The sequence below is a fragment of the Salvelinus fontinalis genome, chromosome 24 (genome assembly GCF_029448725.1).
Source record: "Salvelinus fontinalis isolate EN_2023a chromosome 24, ASM2944872v1, whole genome shotgun sequence".
NCBI lineage: Eukaryota > Metazoa > Chordata > Actinopteri > Salmoniformes > Salmonidae > Salvelinus > Salvelinus fontinalis.
Window position 1 is genome coordinate 7,360,884 of NC_074688.1, and position 22,030 is coordinate 7,382,913.

Consider the following 22,030-nt stretch of genomic DNA (forward strand, 5'->3'; position numbering starts at 1 on the left):
GTGTGTGTGTGTGTATGCTTGCATGAGGGTTGATGAACCCTTCCGTCCAGTAAACATGATTCAGACATTAGGATTGTGAATTGTGACACTGCAAACCTCATTGTTGTTGTGGTGGTCTGCCTATCTCCTCTTTCCATTAGTCACATAATTGATCAAGACCATATCAGGCCTCCTGTCACCTGATTTATGATTTATGGTAGTCATCACATTTACTCTGCAGTTGAGGCTCATTTAATGCCTCTATAAAACTGGCTCCCTTGTAGGCCAATGATTCCCACGAAGCCTTGTAAAATCATAAAAATTGTGCTGACTTTGCACTCCCGCTATATTAGTTGAGGAGGCTTGATTTAACAGTGTGGGAGCAATAAATTAAATTGTATAAATTACTTTCACAATTACCAACAGCATCACCATTAAAGATTGATGAAACAACAGTGAGGTAATAAATCGAGTGCCAGTCATGTTTAAAGTATACTAGTTATTATTCAGCAGGAATACATTATGTATTATGTGTCACTCACTTGGCTTGGGTACTGGACTGAATATGAAAGCAATCACATATATTTCCACACCCATCTCTCTCCCCAAGACTAGTACAGCTACACCTGTGAGCTGCTCAGCTATGTCAAACAACAGGGCAGGTGGAATGTAATTTTGTATTAAATAAATAAGCAGATCTAACCATCTCCCTGTCGATAAATTCTTTAGAGAGAAAAAATCAGAAGTCAATCAGTGAATGAATCGTTGATCAACCCATTCAGTTGTTGAATCAGACGCTGGAATTGTAGTGCACACCTTTTTTCATGTTGTTGTTGTTCTTATCCTATGTTCATTTGCACACCTTTGGGTTACTGTGGGTACAGTGTCCGGGTTCTACTGACCCTCAGGTGTCAAAAGGCTAGATGCCATCATGCAGAATGTGGCTATGCGCTGATTCTGTTGCCAAGGAGACAAGTGAGGTGGGTATTTCTTGAATGACTAAGAAAAAAAAAATCTCACCAAATATGACTACTTTATATGAAATCATTTTTTTGTGTTTATTCGGGTGACTTCAATATGCATTTCGTGCAAGACAGAAGGCAACAATATCTGACATTTTAGTTTGCGTTGACTTCAAAGCCTAAAACCATTCTATAACTCCTTTCAGAGATACGATTCCAGATTATAGAAAGAACGTCCACCAAGTACTCCTCTGATAAACAGTCTACCAAGTCTCCAATTCATTGTCAAATAAAAACACATACATAATCTAACTGCCCATGGCATGACCAGCGACATGAGAAGACTGTTACATAGTCTATCATATAAAGTGTATATCAACATTATCCATCGTTAAAACTGTATGGAGTAAAGTAGAAAGCAAGGATACAAATCTGAAGAACCTCGAAATGCAAGAGTTGAACTTTACTATATTTTATAGAGCACCATTCTTTCTCAATATTAAACACATATAACTCCACGACACAATCAGTTTGATACCATGTGAAATTCCATAAAGAATTTAAAGAACTTACCATCAACTTGAAAGTACAATAATCCAGCAACAAGGATGAACGCTAGCGGACCCATACTTGCATATTAAACATCCACGGATTGTGCCGGGAAAATATGTCCAAACAGCAGCAAATGTACTTATTTTAATACTTCAAGTTTTATATAGGTCCTAGTTACTGACTAAAGCCAGTTGTGATGTCCAATAATTTAGAGGATTCATTGTAGCCCGCTCGTTCGAGCCCGGGATCGATTAATATCCACAGCCGTAAGAACCAAATCAGTCTCTCGCGATCATCTGAAATTCCAGCTGTTTGTCCCACGAGTTAACTTGCAATGGTCATGTCTATTTTTCCAAATATATACGCAACTATACAATATCATATTACAACCTAAAAGAAAATATAAATTGTGTATACTGGGTTCAAGAGAAACGCCTCCATTCATGTAGTTGCAGTCTTGGTTTCGGCTCCTTGAGAAGCGTCTCATGGACGGACACCTTGCAAATCTTCACCGATGTCTCTCCACCGTTCCTCATCAATACATAGATAGCCAAGTCTAAATGTGTATGCACAAACCCCAAAACCCCATGTACTTCAGTCCATAAGCAAATGTTTACATTTCATTGGGGACCCGCTGCCCAATCACATGTGCCTAGCCTGTGCCTACGCACTGTAAATGTACAGTCAAGTCAGTTGAACAGCCTATTGGTTTCTGTATAGCGCTACCACTAGGAGCCCATGGTCTATGCTCACTCCGCACAGCCTCAGCGCCGACTGACACACATACACCAAACAAGTATCCGGAGGGGGAGGAGAAAGGCAGGGAGGGTGGGAGAGAGAGAGAGAAGGGTGGATGTAGGAGAGTAGACGGAGTACGCTCCAGCGTGCATTGGCCAAAGTCATATTGTTGTAACTGACTATGAAGTTCATACGAAGTGGACCCGTGCCACAGGTACGGTGCTACATACCACTCTAGTGATTTTGAAGCACTATTGTCATTCTGTCCTTGACCCACCGGAAGTAGCCTAGCTCAGCAGGCTCACATAGCCTATCGTATTTTTTTAGAGGTTAACAGGCTCTTTTTGAGGGAAATTATGGGAAATCTTGGAAATTATTCAAATATAGACACCTAATTAATATCTATAATGTTGATCTGAAGGGGGGAAAACATATTAAAAGGCCCAGTGCAGTCAAAAATGTGATTTTCCAAGATGTTTTGGTGGGTAACATTAACAGGTGGCAGATTATTTAATTTACCTATACTTAACTCGACAAGTCAGTTAAGAGCAAATTCTTACAATGATAGCCTAGGAACAGATTTTTACCTCGTCAGCTCTGAGATTCGATCTAGCAACCTTTCGGATACTGGCCCAACGTTCTAACAACTAGGCTACCTGCAACCGTAAAAGCCAGTTGGAAAGAGTTCCAAACCTCTGTCAATAACTGCTAGTTTTCAACCCCCCCCCCCTCCCTCCCTCCCCACCACCACCATTCAACTAGCAAAACTCTTGCTTTAGAAATGACTAAATATTTTTATTTTGACCATAAAAAAAAATCACAGCAAGTTACTTAATTGTTACCCAAAAATGATTTGAAATCGAGATAAAAGCGGCTGCATTTGGACCTTTAATAAGTGCTTCCTAAAATATGTAGGCCTATATTAACAAACATTGCACTTTTTTCAGGTAACTTCATCACACGATAAAACTAAAAGCCTACTTTTCAGTGTGAAGTATATATATTGATATATATTTTTCTGTGCCCAGACATAATTGCATTTCTGTGTTCATAGACAGCAAATCGAGGTAGATCTTATAATTCTGTGTGTCATTGATATTTGATGTGGGTGGCCTGAGTGTGTCTGACAGTGAGTGGCAGCGCAGCAATGATTGCTCCATTAGTCATCTGTTTGCTGTGGCGCGCGGTGCGCACGCACATTAAACATGGAGAGCGCAAGAAGATTGTGAACAGAACAATATATTCAGAGACAAGCACAATTATACATTTGACCTCATGAGCTAATATTGACCGATAATAACTAGACCTGTGATTATTGGTGATGAAAAACGAACATGAACGAGCAGGCAGTCCCTCCATATGGAATGCAGAGGGAGGCTGGGCTGCAGGTACAACCATTCTGCCATCTCCATCAGAGTCTATGGCTCAACACATTATTATATCCTACTGTAGCCTAGTGTAGGCTATAGGAGGGTGTGCTCAATTCATCAAATATTTTAAACAGAAAAAGTAGATTTGTGGAACATAGCCATCAACAAAAAGGCTAAATTAAAGAAGATTCGAGCCTATGCACACAGAGCTGTTCGATCTCGAAGTTTCGGGAATTTTTTTAACTTTATGTTTATAGTTGTATAGCGTGATATAAACATAATTCAATACAATAACACCTAAAAATGTTACCCCTCGCCGATTTAAACTGCCCCCTTAGTCACTTAATCCTGGCGCTGGTTCTGGCTGTTCTTCATCCCCAGGATACTGGACAGAGACGTACAGGAGACGCACCTGACTGTAGACCTCTCGTACTAGACAGGCTCTTACTGTGTGAGCTCTGAGCTCCCCCTAATGGCAGCAATCATCATGACAACCCACTAACGCTGATTCCAGCATATCAACAGTATTCTGTGGAAAAGGTCTGTGCTATCTGCAATAGGGTGTTGAGCAATGAGCAGCATACTGAAGAGGAAGCCTTCCCTCTGTAAGTAGCCTATCCTATATCAATGTAATTCCCTCTAGGCTATACATGTATTATAAACACACACTGGTTACAGTTTACCATACATTTTACTTAGGTTTGGTTGAAAAAAGGCCTATGACAGGCCTATGGAGCAAACCAACACAGCATTAAGGGGGCTTGACACCAAGTAGTTGGCATAGCACTAGAAGACTGGTGGCTGGTGTCTTTGAACCTGTACAGACACCAATCTACAGGGTCTACACTGTGGCAGTGGGTGGTGTCTTTGAACCTGTACAGACACCAATCTACAGGGTCTACACTGTGGCAGTGGGTGGTGTCTTTAAACCTGTACAGACAACACTCTCTACAGGGTCTACACTGTGGCAGTGGGTGGTGTCTTTAAACCTGTACAGACAACACTCTACAGGGTCTACACTGTGGCAGTGGGTTGTGTCTTTGAACCTGTACAGACAACACTCTCTACAGGGTCTACACTGTGGCAGTGGGTTGTGTCTTTGAACCTGTACAGACAACACTCTCTACAGGGTCTACACTGTGGCAGTGGGTGGTGTCTTTAAACCTGTACAGACAACACTCTACAGGGTCTACACTGTGTCAGTGGGTGGTGTCTTTAAACCTGTACAGACAACACTCTACAGGGTCTACACTGTGTCAGTGGGTGGTGTCTTTAAACCTGTACAGACAACACTCTACAGGGTCTACACTGTGGCAGTGGGTGGTGTCTTTAAACCTGTACAGACAACACTCTACAGGGTCTACACTGTGTCAGTGGGTGGTGTCTTTAAACCTGTACAGACAACACTCTCTACAGGGTCTACACTGTGTCAGTGGCTGGTGTCTTTAAACCTGAACAGACAACACTCTCTACAGGGTCTACACTGTGGCAGTGGGTGGTGTCTTTAAACCTGTACAGACAACACTCTACAGGGTCTACACTGTGTCAGTGGGTGGTGTCTTTAAACCTGTACAGACAACACTCTACAGGGTCTACACTGTGTCAGTGGGTGGTGTCTTTAAACCTGTACAGACAACACTCTACAGGGTCTACACTGTGGCAGTGGCTGGTGTCTTTAAACCTGAACAGACAACACTCTCTACAGGGTCTACACTGTGTCAGTGGCTGGTGTCTTTAAACCTGAACAGACAACACTCTCTACAGGGTCTATACTGTGGCAGTGGCTGGTGTCTTTGAACCTGTACAGACAACACTCTCTACACTCTCTACAGGGTCTACACTGTGTCAGTGGGTGGTGTCTTTAAACCTGAACAGACAACACTCTCTACAGGGTCTACACTGTGTCAGTGGCTGGTGTCTTTAAACCTGTACAGACAACACTCTCTACAGGGTCTACACTGTGTCAGTGGGTGGTGTCTTTAAACCTGTACAGACAACACTCTCTACAGGGTCTACACTGTGGCAGTGGGTGGTGTCTTTAAACCTGTACAGACAACACTCTACAGGGTCTACACTGTGGCAGTGCCTGGTGTCTTTAAACCTGTACAGACAACACTCTCTACAGGGTCTACAGGGTCTACACTGTGGCAGTGGGTGGTGTCTTTAAACCTTTACAGACAACACTCTCTACAGGGTCTACACTGTGTCAGTGGGTGGTGTCTTTAAACCTGAACAGACAACACTCTCTACAGGGTCTACACTGTGGCAGTGCCTGGTGTCTTTAAACCTGTACCGACAACACTCTCTACAGGGTCTACACTGTGTCAGTGGGTAGTGTCTTTAAACCTGTACAGACAACACTCTACAGGGTCTACACTGTGTCAGTGGGTGGTGTCTTTAAACCTGTACAGACAACACTCTCTACAGGGTCTACAGGGTCTACACTGTGTCAGTGGGTGGTGTCTTTGAACCTGGACAGACAACACTCTCTACACTCTCTACAGGGTCTACACTGTGGCAGTGGGTGGTGTCTTTGAACCTGTACAGACAACACACTCTACAGGGTCTATACTGTGGCAGTGGTGGTGTCTTTAAACCTGTACAGACAACACTCTCTACACTCTCTACAGGGTCTACACTGTGTCAGTGGGTGGTGTCCTTAAACCTGTACCGACAACACTCTCTACAGGGTCTACACTGTGTCAGTGGGTAGTGTCTTTAAACCTGTACAGACAACACTCTCTACAGGGTCTACAGGGTCTACACTGTGGCAGTGGGTGGTGTCTTTAAACCTTTACAGACAACACTCTCTACAGGGTCTACACTGTGTCAGTGGCTGGTGTCTTTGAACCTGTACAGAAAACACTCTCTACACTCTCTTACTGGGTCTACACTGTGGCAGCCCCACAGGCTGGAATGTCCCTTTTCAAATTCTACATCAAAGACAAGTACACAACCAAGCTCATAAAGTAATGTAACTTCTATAACCAGTGGCTGAATCACACAGAGCCACACATAGTGTACACACACAGGTTTACAGACCCACACAGTCAGCATACTGGGATTCATTTCTATTGGCTTGAATAAAAGCTTTAGCTGTACATGTTTTTCTGGTCTTTGTGTGTTTGTCAGGCTGCATGTTAGAGCCCTATAACCACCTTGCTTGAATCGCAACATGTTGTAAGTTTGCTAGTTCTCTCCCATAGCAGGCAGTGCTGTCAGCAGGCCAGGCATAGTGATTTGTCTTCATATTTTAATGTTTGTGAGCTGCATGCAAATGCTCCCTATTTTCTCAGTGCCTCTACTCCTTCCCTAAATGTCTATGGCACACACAAACAGACACACACACAAACACACACACCAGGGTTTTCGTTAGCCGGTAATAGCTGGCTTTTGGCCCCCCCAAAAATAGAAAAGCCAATAAATAAAATTGGTGCCAGCCAATTGTCCGGGAGAAGAAGAAAAAAATCCCATTGCGAAATAATGTTTATTATCCTCTTCATTGATGGAAATACATTTGACTGGTCATGCTTATCGGTCTATAGGTTAATTTGCATAATTTTGTGGAATTAAATTGTCTATAGGTAATTTGCATAATATAGTTGATTAAATTGGTACTTGTGTACAATACATTCGTTATGTATCTTATTTAGGCACACATCATACAGATATAGAGCCTTTAAGTGTAAAATCTGTCAGACAGCGTGAGACCTGCTGCTACAGCATCTCAAACAGTAAATGCATTGGCACCAGAAGACTGGCTTCATCAGCACATCACACACCTCTTTGCAATGAGCTGGAGGCAGTATGCATTTTAAAACACATACTTAATTGTTTGAAAACTGAATGTTTTACTACATTTTATGAGGCATGTCTTACCTTGCTTCAAAGTAGCCTAGCCAAAATCAGACCATATCTGTGGAGGCAATTGTTATATATCAACTTTCTTTCATTGTCCAGTAGCTAAAAGGCACATCATAGTCATATTAGCAACCCATGCTAGATGTTGCATATTAGATCTTTCTAAATTTGTTAATGGAAACCCTGACACACACACACACACACACACACACACACACACACACACACACACACACACACACACACACACACACACACACACACACACACACACACACACACACACACACACACACACACACACACACACAGAAAGCGAAAGATAAAGAGAAAGGGCGCGCGAGAGAGAAAGAAATATAGAGTGAGAAAGAGGGATAAAGAGAGAAAGATAAAGAGAGAGAGAGATAGAGAGAGAGAGAAAGAAATATAGAGAGTGAGAAAGAGGGATAAAGAGAGAAAGATAAAGAGAGAGAAAGAGAAAGAAATAGAGAGGGAGAAATAAAGAGAGAGATAAAGAGAGAGAGAGAGATAGAGACACAGCAATGATGTGTTGTACCGTATAGGTGAAAGTAGGTCGACAACGAAAGGAAAAGAGTTGGAAAAATGTCTTTATTGATGGAGAAGTAAAGGATATAATTGTCTCCCCCTCTCCATCCCTTTATCCCCCGTCTTCAATCTGCCCACTGTATCTCTGGATCTTTAGCGGAGGCCTACTCCCCAGGGTGCTAAATATCGGACCAAAGTGGATTTATTTTAATTAAAAGCGAGGGGATGTTTACTCAGGGCCAGGCCTGCTATGTGAAAATGAGACATTGAGTCTGAGCACAAAGCCAGGGTCTGATAAGTTATGGGCAGCCTGGTAGGAGCTGATCCAACGCTTCCCTCCAGGAGGAACATCCCGCTTTTTTAATTAAGTTGGCATTGACAAAGGTACAAACTGACAGGCTTTTGCAAAGTGACGGCATTCTTTATGTTCCAGTGGCTACTGAGATCCTGAGCAGCTATTGCATTTGCACACTAACAGAGATTCTGTTTCTAAAGTGTGAACACAATGTTAACTATCTTGAGAGTTGTGACTAAGGACATCTACTTGTTGGTCCATCACAAAACTGAGTTGATATTATTCACTTGATTCATGCATTTGTTTTTGTTGCACTGCATGTGTTTGCTCTGTTAGCAAACTGACCTTAGAACAGGTCACGAAATGAGAAGTGAATCTGCTCACGCATTTACAAAGAATAAAAGGGGATGGAGGAAATTGCTGTGAGTGCAACATCCAGGTGATTATTACTCAGCATTAGAGAGGAGAACTCACAGTGTGAAAACAGAGGGCAATATATTCTAGTGACCCGTGCAGGCAGGGTCCAACAACACATTCTAGTGACCCGTGCAGGCAGGGTGCAACAACACATTCTAGTGACCCGTGCAGGCAGGGTGCAACAACACATTCTAGTGACCCGTGCAGGCAGGGTGCAACACAACACATTCTAGTGAACCGTGCAGGCAGGGTCCAACAACACATTCTAGTAACCCGTGCAGGCAGGGTGCAACAACACATTCTAGTGAACCGTGCAGGCAGGGTGCAACAACACATTCTAGTGAACCGTGCAGGCAGGGTCCAACACAACACATTCTAGTGACCCGTGCAGGCAGGGTCCAACAACACATTCTAGTGACCCGTGCAGGCAGGGTGCAACAACACATTCTAGTGAACCGTGCAGGCAGGGTCCAACACAACACATTCTAGTGACCCGTGCAGGCAGGGTCCAACAACACATTCTAGTAACCCGTGCAGGCAGGGTGCAACAACACATTCTAGTGAACCGTGCAGGCAGGGTCCAACACAACACATTCTAGTGAACCGTGCAGGCAGGGTGCAACACAACACATTCTAGTGAACCGTGCAGGCAGGATCCAACACAACACATTCTAGTGAACCGTGCAGGCAGGGTGCAACACAACACATTCTAGTGACCCGTGCAGGCAGGATCCAACACAACACATTCTAGTGAACCGTGCAGGCAGGGTGCAACAACACATTCTAGTGACCCGTGCAGGCAGGGTCCAACACAACACATTCTAGTGACCCGTGCAGGCAGGGTCCAACACAACACATTCTAGTGACCCGTGCAGGCAGGGTGCAACACAACACATTCTAGTGACCCGTGCAGGCAGGGTGTAACACAACACATTCTAGTGAACCGTGCAGGCAGGGTGCAACACAACACATTCTAGTGACCCGTGCAGGCAGGGTGCAACAACACATTCTAGTGACCCGTGCAGGCAGGCTGCAACAACACATTCTAGTGACCCATGCAGGCAGGGTCCAACACAACACATTTTAGTGACCCGTGCAGGCAGGGTGCAACACAACACATTCTAGTGACCCGTGCAGGCAGGCTGCAAAACAACACATTCTAGTGACCCGTGCAGGCAGGGTCCAACACAACACATTCTAGTGACCCGTGCAGGCAGGCTGCAACACAACACATTCTAGTGACCCGTGCAGGCAGGGTGCAACAACACATTCTGGTGAACCGTGCAGGCAGGGTCCAACACAGCACATTCTAGTGACCCGTGCAGGCAGGGTCCAACACAGCACATTCTAGTGAACCGTGCAGGCAGGGTCCAACACAACACATTCTAGTGAACCGTGCAGGCAGGGTGCAACACAACACATTCTAGTGACCCGTGCAGGCAGGCTGCAACACAACACATTCTAGTGACCCGTGCAGGCAGGCTGCAACAACACATTCTAGTGGCCCGTGCAGGCAGGGTGCAACAAAGAGGAAAGAATACTACTCCCCTTTTTCCTCTCCTCTCCTCTCCTCTCCTCTCCTCTCCTCTCCTCTCCTCTCCTCTCCTCTCCTCTCCTCTCCTCTCCTCTCCCCTCCTCTCCCCTGCACACTGACAGCTAACTGCTCACACCTGCCACACGCTCAGATGAACCATTTATTTTGACCTAAACAAATCAAGCCTCTATTACTGTCAACTAATTTGTGCAATTATGTTTATTTAATTAGATGAAACCTAATAATCAATCAGACATTTCCCTCCTTTTGTCTCTAGGCCATCTGGTGACAAAAGGTAGTATCCTCTGTCCAAGCTGACCATCATTACAAAGACTGATTGTGATTTCTCATAATGATGGCATTTGGTCAAGTTGATTCTCAAAGTCCTCTGATATTTGCTGTGACCTCAGCTGGTCGTAAATAACTCTGAAGACTGTCCTTTATTTGATTGCATGTATTACTTCCACCACCTGATAATACACTGTTTGTTTTGCACTGTATCCGTCTGTTAACTAATCTATCAGTACACAAGTACACAAGAGCACGGTGTACACTGAGAGAATGGTTCAGGGTTAAATTATGAATCCCCCAGCAGATTCAGAGTGATACACACCCCTTGATTATCACATCTTGTAATTATTCCTGCTAATGATGGAGGAGATCCAGCGGGCGTGTAAACAGGCTGCTCTCATCTTGTTGTTGTTGTTTGTAATCAGGGAGGTATGTGTAGTTCAATAGGGGGCCTGCAGCTGTAGTAGGGTGGTATCTACAGTATGTAAAGTTAAGGACTGTAAAGCAACACACACACACATACACACAAACCAAGGAGGAGGAGAACCACTCTGGAAATCAATCACACTGCGTCCTAATTGTATGTAAGCAAGTTGTATATCAAATGCAAACAAATGAATCAAACTCTGACAGCAAAGGAAAATAAATGCAGTGGTTTCAGGGCTGGAAAGGAATGGTTAGTTCCCCCTCCGGTGTGGCGAAGAGAAGAAAGGCTTTTTAATTGTGTATGGGGTCATAGGGTCAGGTAGCAACATCACTCATGGTCAGATCAGTGGTATTCAGCAAGCTCTTGGCTGGACATCGTTAATGGCGGAGGATCCCCTTGCTGGGTCTAGGGCCTGGTGTGTGGATTACAATTCATTACTGCATTGTTGGGTTTAGAACTTGCAAGACAGACATTTCAGTGTATTTGTCTACGTGACAGTAAAAGGTGAAACTTGATTAGGGGGTAGAGGTACGGAGGCAGTGGGATATATGTGTCAGGCTGGGGTGATTAATGTAGATGTCAGCAGCACTGCCTCCTCCCCCTGGCATCTGTAATGACACCTGGAGATGGCAGAATGGTTCGACCTGCAGCCCAGCCTCCCTCAGCAGGGCATAATTCTTCCCAATGATCCTCCTCTGTCAACAGTCCTGTCACCCGACCCGGTTCACAGCCTTATAAAATGGGCCCAGTCCTGTCACCCGACCCGGTTCACAGCCTTATAAAATGGGCCCAGTCCTGTCACCCGACCCGGTTCACAGCCTTATAAATGGGCCCAGTCCTGTCACAAGTGGATATTAAGCTGTGCTCTGCCTTGCCGCACCACTATCCAGCATGGAAACACACACACACACATATACACACAGATATATACTGTTACACACACACACACACACACACACACACACACACACACACACACACACACACACACACACACACACACACACACACACACACACACACACACACACACACACACACACACACACACACACACACACACACAAATCAAATCAAATGTTATTGGGCACATACACATGTTTAGCAGATGTTATTGCGGGTGTAGCGAAATGGTCGTGTTCTAGCTCCACAGAGTATACACACAAACACAGGGTAAAATGATTTCCATATTTTGCAGGCTCAACCAACACGCCTTTAACATGACCAAAGGATCTGTCTATATGATTCTCTAGTTTCCTCTCCCTCCATCACTCTGTAACACACATGACTGATGTAACTAAATACAAAATATGTGGAGCAAGTCATGGACCTGTAGACATGATGCATTGTTTGGCAGAGCACTTCCCTCAGCGGTGGGCAGGACACATGCTGCTAGATGGGGCTTGAGACTGAAGGAGAAGGGCTGTCTCTGTAACCACTGTCCAGCTCTGTGATGACTGACTGCTGAGAGAAACATGGCAGTTTCAACAACTATAGACCCTTCCTGCAGCCTGAGACTGTAGCAGGCTCCTGCCAGGCCTCAAGTGGGACTGTTTTTCCTGTTTGAGGCCATATCTCTTAAATGTGATATGGAGGAGAGGAAAATAGAGATTTCTAAGCGCCTCGGTTTCTAGGGGACAACATTACACACTTCAACACATCTGTTTTTATCCAGCCCAATAAAACAGAGAGAGAGATAGAGAGAGAGATAGAAGACGCTGCCTAAGCCAGAGCACAGGTAGGGTCCCAGTCTTTCTATTTTAACAAGTCCTGTCTTTTCTGGAGATTCCCTGGCTGTCTGGATGATGAAAGAGCTCCTGGGGTTCTGAGAGCTGCAGCTCATTAGCCCAGCTGCTTTTCCTATTGAGCAGAGCAGAGAGAGGAACGTCTTAATCTGCCTGTGTGTTTAAACATCTCTCCTCTCTCCTGCCTGTCATTCCACCAGCCCAACACAAAGCTAGCCAGCCCAGCCGAGGCCAGAGGCTGATAACAGGGTGCGAGCCAGGTTGTTGTCATGACAGGGCTGGGTAAACAGCAGCATAGTCCAGTGAGTGATGGCAGGCCGCAGCTAATAAATCAGGAGTGAATTCTTGAGCTCTGATGAGACAGGGGAGAGGGGGGATAAAGAGGGGGAGGACAAGAGCCTCCAAAACATCTCCCCATCCCCCTGTTTATCAGTCTAGACAGTGGTCTTCCTCTCCAATCCTCATCCTCAGACCCCTACTACAGACATCCTTATACTGCCTCTCTGCATGTTGCTCTTCACTGCTCTCCAGATTGTCTCCAGGAATTACCCGTCATCCAAGCCCCACATCCCTCCTCCACTGACGGGGGGGCCAAGGACATGCTTGGAGTCAGCCGCGAGGAAACCCCAAAACACTCAATCAGGACTATCTGTCTCCAAAGACAGTGGAGGGAGGGGGGGGGGGGGGGGTGGAAGGAGAGCAGGGAGGAGAGGAAGGAGAGAGAGGGAGAGAGGGGAGGAGAGGATGGAAGGAAAGAGGGGAGGAGAGGATGGAGGGAGAGAGTAAAGAAAAGGCAGCAGTGCACATATGGGTTACAGAGCCAGCCTTTTACTACACAATCAAAGGGAGAAGGGGTTTTCTCTCTCCACAGAGATTACTGTGTAATTACAGGAGGGGCTTAATTGTTGACAAGTCAGAGGCTGATGAAGTCTCTGGTTGAAACTTATAGTAATCCTGCACAGTCTCAACTCTTTTATCAGGAGTGATGGGTGTTACTATGGAATGAGAAGCTGTATTCATGCTCTACCAACTGGCTACAAAGGACCACTAGAACCCGTTGTTGCACCAGATAATTCCCACTACCTAAATGATCGGAATAATTGTTGGTTTTGAGCCTGAGATACAGTTATGTATCTGATGCATATTCATCATACTGAACTCATAATGGAGAAGTCCTCTCCAGTGGCCTCTCTGTGTATCCAAAGCAACATGCTGAAGGGTGGAGGGATCAGAGGTCATTTCTCTGCTACTCTGATGGAGAGGAGAGGCCAGACAACAGGCCAACCCACCCATGAGATGAGATTCGCCCCCCCCCCCCTTTAACATACTGCAAGCAGGAAAAAAAACATTATGCAAAGTAGCAACCGATGCCTCATTGAAAATAATGACAGATATACGTGGATATATTTTTGACATTTTGCAATAAGAATTCTGGTGGTTTTCCGATTTGAGAAACACATCTTCATCGGAATGAAAACATTGCTGAAACAGTCCAGTGAATCCAGGACCTGTGTATCTCAGCAGCACTGTTTTTATTCCACTGAATGGCTGCTCCTCTTTGTGCTCTGTGGTGATATTCTCAGGATGCCTTCTCCATTACCCTCTCATCCATGCACTCTATCTGGGACCCCTGAACTAATACTATTACTGCTCTTCTCCTCCTTCTTCCCCTACTCTCCCCAACTCAAGCCCTCTCCTCCTCTCCCTTCACCTCTCCCAGCCCTGTCCCCCTCCTCCCACTTCCTGTCCTCTCCACTCCTCTCACCAACTCAAGCCCTCTGCTCTTCCGCTCCTCTCCCCTTATCTCTCTTCTTCTCCCTCTCCTCTCCCCTTATCTCTCCTCTTCTCCCCCTCCTCCCACTTCCTCTCCTCTCCTCTCCACTCCCCTCTACTCCCCAGCTCAAGCCCTCTCTCCTCCCCCTTCCCTCCTTTCCAACTCAAGCCCTCTCTTCCTCTCATCTCCTCTGCTCTTTTACTCCCCGCCCCTCCAATCTTCTTCTCTCCTCCCCCTCTCCTCTCTCCTTGCCAGTAGATGGGCTCTAATCATGGACCAGGAATACAATATTCCACCTCAAGCACATTAAAGTGTCTGGTATGTGTCCTTCACCTCCTTCAGTGAGGAGTTTATATGCCCAGCTGTTCCCTGAATGCTGAGTGAGAGGCTATCTACAGTACATAGGGAGTGGACAACCACAAAAGAGGCTAAACTTAACCATCCACCAGTATGGAGCATGATGTAAAAGCCCCAGGTCAGGTCACAGCCAGACCCAGAGGACACATCAGGTCACACCCCAACCCCCTAAATGTCTCAGAGCTGCCCCATCTGGACCCCCTGTCTGAGGCCAGAGGACACGTGGACACACACACACACGAACGTGAACCCACTGCCTGGAAAGGCCTACACACACACACATACAGTTGATAGAATACCTTCATACACAACTGACTGACAATGGAATTAGTATTTATTTACCAAGTATTCACAGTATGTACCGAGCTTGATATTAGAAGTTTACAGGATTTACCAAGCCCATTACCTATTTAGTCAGTGAGTTCAGATGTGATAACATGGTAGAGAGATGAGAACACCACCCCAGCAGTACCACAGCAGTTAAGCTCCACTATGGCCAGTGCTCCAGCAATACAAATCAAATCAAATGTTACTTGTCACATTCGCCGAATATAACATTTCACCTTACAGTGAAATGCTTACTTACAAGATCTTTACCAACTATCCAGTTAAGAAAATAAAGTTAAGAAAATATTTACTAAATAAAGTATAGTAAAAAATACAAAAAGTAACACAATAAGAAGTTAACTAGGCTATATACAGGGGCTACCGGTACCGAGTCAGTGTGCGAGGGTACAGGTTAGAGGTCATTGTAGATGTAGGTAGGGGTGAAGTGACTATGCATAGATAATAAACAGCAAGTATTTTTTGAACATTTATTTTACTAGACAAGTCAGTTAAGACCAAATGTTTATTTACAATGAAGGCCTACACCAGCAGGAGGCTGGGCCAATTGTGCACCGCACTATGGGACTCCTAATCGCGGCCAGATGTGATACAGCCTGGATTCAAACCAGGAACTGTAGCGACACCTCATGCACTGAGAAGCAGTGCCTTAGACCACTGCACCACTCAGGAGCCCTAGCAGCAATGTAAAACAGGGCCCCCCTGTCAATGCAAAAAGTCTGGGTGGCCATTTGATTAATTGTTCAGCAGTCTTATGGCTTGGGTGTAGAAGCTGTTAAATTAAGGAGCATTTTGGACCGAGACTTGGCGCTCCGGTACCGCTTGCCGTGTGGTAGCAGAGAGAACAGTATATGACTAGGGTGGCTGGAGTCTTTGACAATTTTTTGGGCCTTCCTCTGACACCGCCTAGTATAGGTCTTAGATGGCAGGAAGCTTGGCCTCAGTGATGTACTGGGCTGTACGCACTACCCGCTGTAGTGCCTTGCGGTCCGATGCCGAGCAGTTGCCATACCAGGCGGTGATGCAAACAGTCAGGATGCTCTCGATGGTGCAGCTGTAGAACTTGAGGATCTTGGGACCCATGCCAAATCTTTTTAGTCTACTGAGGGGGAAAAGGTGTTGTGCCCTCTTCACGACCATGATAGTTTGTTGGTGATGTGGACACCAATGAACTTGAAACTCTCGACCCTCTCCACTACAGCCCTGTCAATGTGAATGGGGGAGTGTTTTCGTCCTCCTTTTCCTGTAGTCCACGATCATCTCCTTTGTCATGCTCACGTTGAGGGAGAGGTTGCTGTCCTGGCACCGCACTGTCAGGTCTCTGACCTCCTCCCTATAGGCTGTCTCATTATTGTCTGTGATCAGGCCTACCACCGTTGTGTCATCAGGCAAACTTAATGATGGTGTTGGAGTCGTGCTTAGCCACGCAGTCGTGGGTGAAGAAGGAGTACAGGAGGGGACTAAGCACGCACCCCTGGGGGGGCCCCGTGTTGAGGATCAGCGTGGTAGATGTGTTGTTGCCTACCCATACCTCCTGGGGGTGGCCTGTCAGGAAGTCCAGGATCCAGTTGCAGAGGGTGGTGTTTAGTCCCAGTGACCTTAGCTTAGTGATGAGCTTTATGGGCACTATGGTGTTGAGCGCTGAGCTATAGTCAATGAATAGCATTCTCACATAGGTGTTCCGTTTATCCAGGTGGAAAAGGGCAGTTTGAGATTGAGTGGATCTGTGGATCTGTTGGGGTGGTATACAAATTGGAGGGGATCGAGGGTTGATATGAGACATGACCAGCCTTTTAAAGCACTTCATGGCTACCGACGTGAGTGCTATGGAGTGTCATTTAGGCTGATTACCTTCGCTTTCTTGGGCACAGGGACCATGGTGGTCTATTTGAAACATGTAGGTATTACAGACTTGGCCAGGGAGAGGTTTAAAATGTCAGTGAAGACACTTGCCAGTTGGTCCGCACATGCTCTGAGTACACGTCCTGGTAATCCATCTGGACTCGCGGCCTTGTGAATGTTGACCTGTTCAAAGGTCTTGCTCACGTCGGCTACAGAGAGAGTGATCACAAAGTCGTCCGGAACACCTGGTGCTCTAATGCATGCTTCAGTGTTGCTTGCCTCGAAGCGAGCATAAAAAGGCATTTAGCCCATCTGGTAGGCTCACGTCTGGGTTTCCCTTTGTAGTCGTAATAGTTTGCAAGCCCTGCCACATCCGACGAGCGTCAGAGCCGGTGTAGTAGGATTCAATCTTAGTCCTGTATTGACGCTCTGCCAGTTTGATGGTTAGACTGAGGGCATAGCGGGATTTCTTATACACATTTAGTGTCCCGCTCCTTGAAAGTAACAGCTCTAGCCTTTAGCTCGGTGCGGATGTTGCCTGTAATCCATGGCTTCTGGTTGGGATATGTACTTACGGTCACTGTGGGGATGACGTCATCCATGCACTTAATGATGAAGCCGGTGACTGAGGTGGTATACTTCTCAATGCCATTGGATGAATCCCGGAACATATTCCAGTCTGTGCTAGCAAAACAGTCCTGTAGTGTAGCATCTGCGTCATATGACCACTTCCGTATTGAGCGACTCACTGGTACCTACTGCTTTAGTTTTTGTTTGTAAGCAGGAATCAGGAGGATGTAATTATGTTCATATTTGCCAAATGAAGGGTGAGGGAGAGCTTTGTATACATCTCTGTGTGTGGAGTAAAGGTGTTCCAGAGTTTTTTATTTCTCTGGTTGCACGTGTGACATGCTGGTAGAAATTAGGTAAAAAGGATTTAAGTTTGCCTGCATTGAAGTCACCGGCCACTAGGTGACTGCTCGCTTCTGGACGAGCATTTTCTTGTTTGCTTATGGCCTTACTCGTTGGTCTTCGTGCCAGTATCGGTATGTGGTGGTAAGTAGACGGCTACGAAAAATATAGATGTAACTCTCTTGGTAAAGTGGTCTTCAGCTTATCATGAAGTACTCTACCTCAGGCAAGCAATACCTCGTGACTACCTTAATATTAGACAATGTGCACCAGCTGCTTTTGACAAATAGACACACACCCCCACCCCTTGTATAACCGGATGTAGCTGTTCTGTTCGGTCCTGCCGATGCACAAAAAACCCAGCCAACTGTATATTATCCATGTCGTCGTTCATCCACGACTCGGTGAAACATAAGATATTACACTTTTTAATGTCCCGTTGGTAGAATCATGTAAGTGGATTCCACAGGTTGGCCCAGTGACCACAGTTACTCCCAACCTGTGACCGTTCTCCTCTGAGCTGACTATCTTCCACAAATCACCCTTCCTTCCCTCCCTCCCTGACCCCTCAGTGACCTACACAGACAGTGAGTCTGGATTGTCATTATCTCCGCATGCTCTAATGAAGCAGGAGGGCTGTCCTAGCTTTAGCATTGCCCCGGACTCTCCATCCCCCTGGGCAGAGAGGTTCATCCATGCTACCCCGGCCCGGCCACTCTGCCCCAGCCTCTCCTCACACAAAGGCCTGACACTCCTTCTTCCGCCTTTGCCTCTAATTGCTGCCTCATCTGCAAGCACCTCGGCAACAAATCCATTTATCAATAGTCAGGTATTGATCCCTTTGCTAATTCACCCCTGCAGGGAAGGTAGGGGAAGATGGAGGATAGGTACCCAGCCTCGCCGTGGGCCTAGTGTAGAGGGTAGGGGGTAGGGGAGGAAGGGTACCCTGCCTCACCGTGGGCCTAGTGTAGAGGGTAGGGGAGGATGGGTACCCTGCCTCGCCCCTGTCCTAGTGAAGAGGGTAGGGGAGGATGGGTACCCTGCCTCGCCCCTGTCCTAGTGAAGAGGGTAGGGGAGGATGGGTACCCTGCCTCGCCGTGGGCCTAGTGTAGAGGGTAGGGGAGGATGGGTACCCTGCCTCGCCGTGGGCCTAGTGAAGAGGGTGGGGGAGGATGGGTACCCTGCCTCGCCCCTGTCCTAGTGAAGCGGGTGGGGGAGGATGGGTACCCTGCCTCGCCCCTGTTCTAGTGAAGAGGGTAGGGGAGAATGGGTACCCTGCCTCGCCCCTGTCCTAGTGAAGCGGGTAGGGGAGGATGGGTACCCTGCCTCGCCCCTGTCCTAGTGAAGAGGGTAGGGGAGAATGGGTACCCTGCCTCGCCCCTGTCCTAGTGAAGCGGGTAGGGGAGGATGGGTACCCTGCCTCGCCCCTGTCCTAGTGAAGAGGGTAGGGGAGGATGGGTACCCTGCCTCGCCCCTGTCCTAGTGAAGCGGGTAGGGGAGGATGGGTACCCTGCCTCGCCCCTGTCCTAGTGAAGCGGGTAGGGGAGGATGGGTGACCTGGCTTTTAAAACCAGAGGGATTATTCTCCCCGTCCTGTGACAAAATAATAACCAAAATAGGGTCAGAGTGATACAATTACTGCTCCCTGGTCCTGACCCGACTGTAGGGAAACAATGGTCTGCTGGATGGGGGGGCTGGAGGGGAACAATTGTCCAATGTGTGGGGGGGCTGGAGGGGAACAATGGCCTGCTGGGTGGGGGGGGGGGGGGGGGGTCTCATTACACAGCTAAATGGGAAACCTGTTCAATTTGTTGCATCAATGAGAGATGAAGAAGCACTTTCACTGCTGTCCCAGTGGTCATTACAGCTGTATCCACAGAGCTGGAGCTGTGCTACTGGACTGTCCGAGTTAACCTCATACAGCCACACCACAGATACAGCCTGCTGCTGCAACAAGCAGACCTGAACGCTATGAATAAACTGTGCCTGTTCAGATAATAGTCTTAACATGGTCATGTAATGCCTCTAAACAGGCTTTATTGGTACTAGAGTTCAACCTAGCCTTATGTCTGATTGGATTTTGCATCAATCATTATTCAGGATGTTTGTGGTGTAAAATGTAGGCCCTGTTTGATATGTTGTTCACATAATTCTAAACAGTGTAGATTAATAAGGATTATGTAGGTACCCTAGCAGATGTTATGTGCTAGTATTTTCACAACCAGTAATGGATATTGGAAATACAAATGGGGCAGATAGGCAGAAAATACCCATCTACGCTATGAAAACACCACGTTGAAAAAACAATATTATATTTCTGTGGCTGTATTATCAAAGCTTAAATATTAAACATCTATTAAATATTGATGGAATTGAGCCAAACGAGGAGTAAACTGAGCGTAAAATAATTTATCCTAAAGTAAAACATCCATCAATGTTAGTCATTTTGCTTTTGTTAAATAACATTTGTATGTAATGTTTAAACATTAGCATTTGGCTTTCATACATTTTCCTAAATCACTTATGCAGAAAAACATCAAAGACAAATCTTCACCCTTTCTTTCGCCTATTCTAATACCAGCTTCAATTGCTAATTTCAGTAGACTGTATAACTCGCACAGCCAAGACATGTATCCTTGTGTAAAATGCATAATTTGTGGAACTTGGTTGAAGGAACACATTCCCCTTTTGAAACCTGGATTGTCCCTGACTGTTGACTGAGTCTGTAGGACCAGTGATACTGTACAGTAAGTACCTGTCGGTCTTTATAAAACACTGTACTGGATGGTGGCTGCTGCTGCTGCTGCTGCTGCTGCCTCCACAGTGAGCCAGCAGTCCTCACCAGAGCAGAACCAGTCTGTCTGGCCACATCACATCTGGACTAATTACAATCAGATGCTGATTCCTCTGTTTCCCTCTCCATTATTACGACATAAACCCTGACTCCACGCCAGTGGCTTTTCTGGCACCTTCCACAGCCTTCCCTCACGTACCCCAGTAACTAATCACCCCCCGCCCACGCTTCTTCACCCCAAAATTATTTCAACAAGAAGAGTTTAAGCACTTCTCCAGAGCAACCCTCAGATGATCTGGCAGCCGTAGCGTAGTCTCGACCAGGCGGCCCTCACACTGTAATGCAGCACAATGAGACTTTTACTGGGCCATTTGCAGACTGGTCCAGGTTGGTGATTAGCAGCTGCTTCATGGACACACTGCTACACTCCCCCTTATATTTGCTCTCTCTCCTTCCCTTGCTCACTCATCTGTAATTTACCTTAAGGTTGGTGAATACATTCTCCCGTCTGAACATAAATTGTATAGAGAGAGAGAGAGGAGAGCGAGAGACAGAGAGACAGAGAGAAATGAAGAGAGGACAGAGTAAGGGAGGGTTGGAGGTGGAGGGTGAGAGAGGACTGTTTCATCTCTATAGCTCTGTTATTTACCCCACAAAACTGCTCTTATTCAATGTCACCTCTGTGAAATAAAAGAGGTGTACTATTGTCACCTTGAAGATATGCTGGTGTCAGAAGCATAGCAACAGCCTTAGCTGTACTGTTTACTGAGGAGCTATGCTACAGGTCCATTAACATGGAGGTCAGTGAGTGCAGCCCATCTATAATCACATTCAGCCTGTGTACTGTAGCTGCTGTGTTTTCCCTGTGTGTGTGGGTGTGTTTTGGTGTTTGTAATGCATTTTATAAGGAGCTTAGATGGATCTGTTTCACAGTTTATATCTGCAAGAAAAACTAAAGAAACAACAATAAATAAACACAGAAAAAAAATCCACACATAATTATTACCAGCGGCATTCCACCCTGAATCCCACTGCTGGCTTGCTTCTTAAGCTGAGCAGGGTTGGTCCTGGATGGGAAACCAGACGCTGCTGGAAGTGGTGTTGGAGGGCCAGTAGGAGGCCTCTGGTCTAAAAAAAAAATGCCCCTGGGCAGTGATTGGGGACATTGCCCTGTGTAGGGTGCCGTCTTTCGGATGGGACATTCAACTGGTGTCCTGACTCTCTGTGGTCACTAAAGATCCCATGGCACTTATCGTAAGAGTAGTGGTGTTAACCCCGGTGTCCAGGCT

General features: G+C 46.2%; 1 protein-coding gene across 3 annotated transcripts in view; it reads right to left on the bottom strand.

The window, feature by feature from the left end:
- The window catches only part of LOC129821866 (roundabout homolog 2-like), a 365,995-nt gene that overhangs the window by 23,223 nt on the left and 320,742 nt on the right, over nucleotides 1-22,030 (bottom strand). Inside the window, exon 1 of one of the 3 annotated variants that reach the window (XM_055879574.1) lies at nucleotides 1,515-2,290. The exons of the other annotated variants lie outside the window; for them this stretch is intronic. Within the exon in view, the coding sequence (XP_055735549.1) occupies nucleotides 1,515-1,569 (55 nt within the window). The 5' untranslated portion in view covers nucleotides 1,570-2,290. Of the gene's footprint in view, nucleotides 1-1,514; nucleotides 2,291-22,030 lie in introns of those variants that run through there. 3 annotated transcript variants of the gene reach the window in all.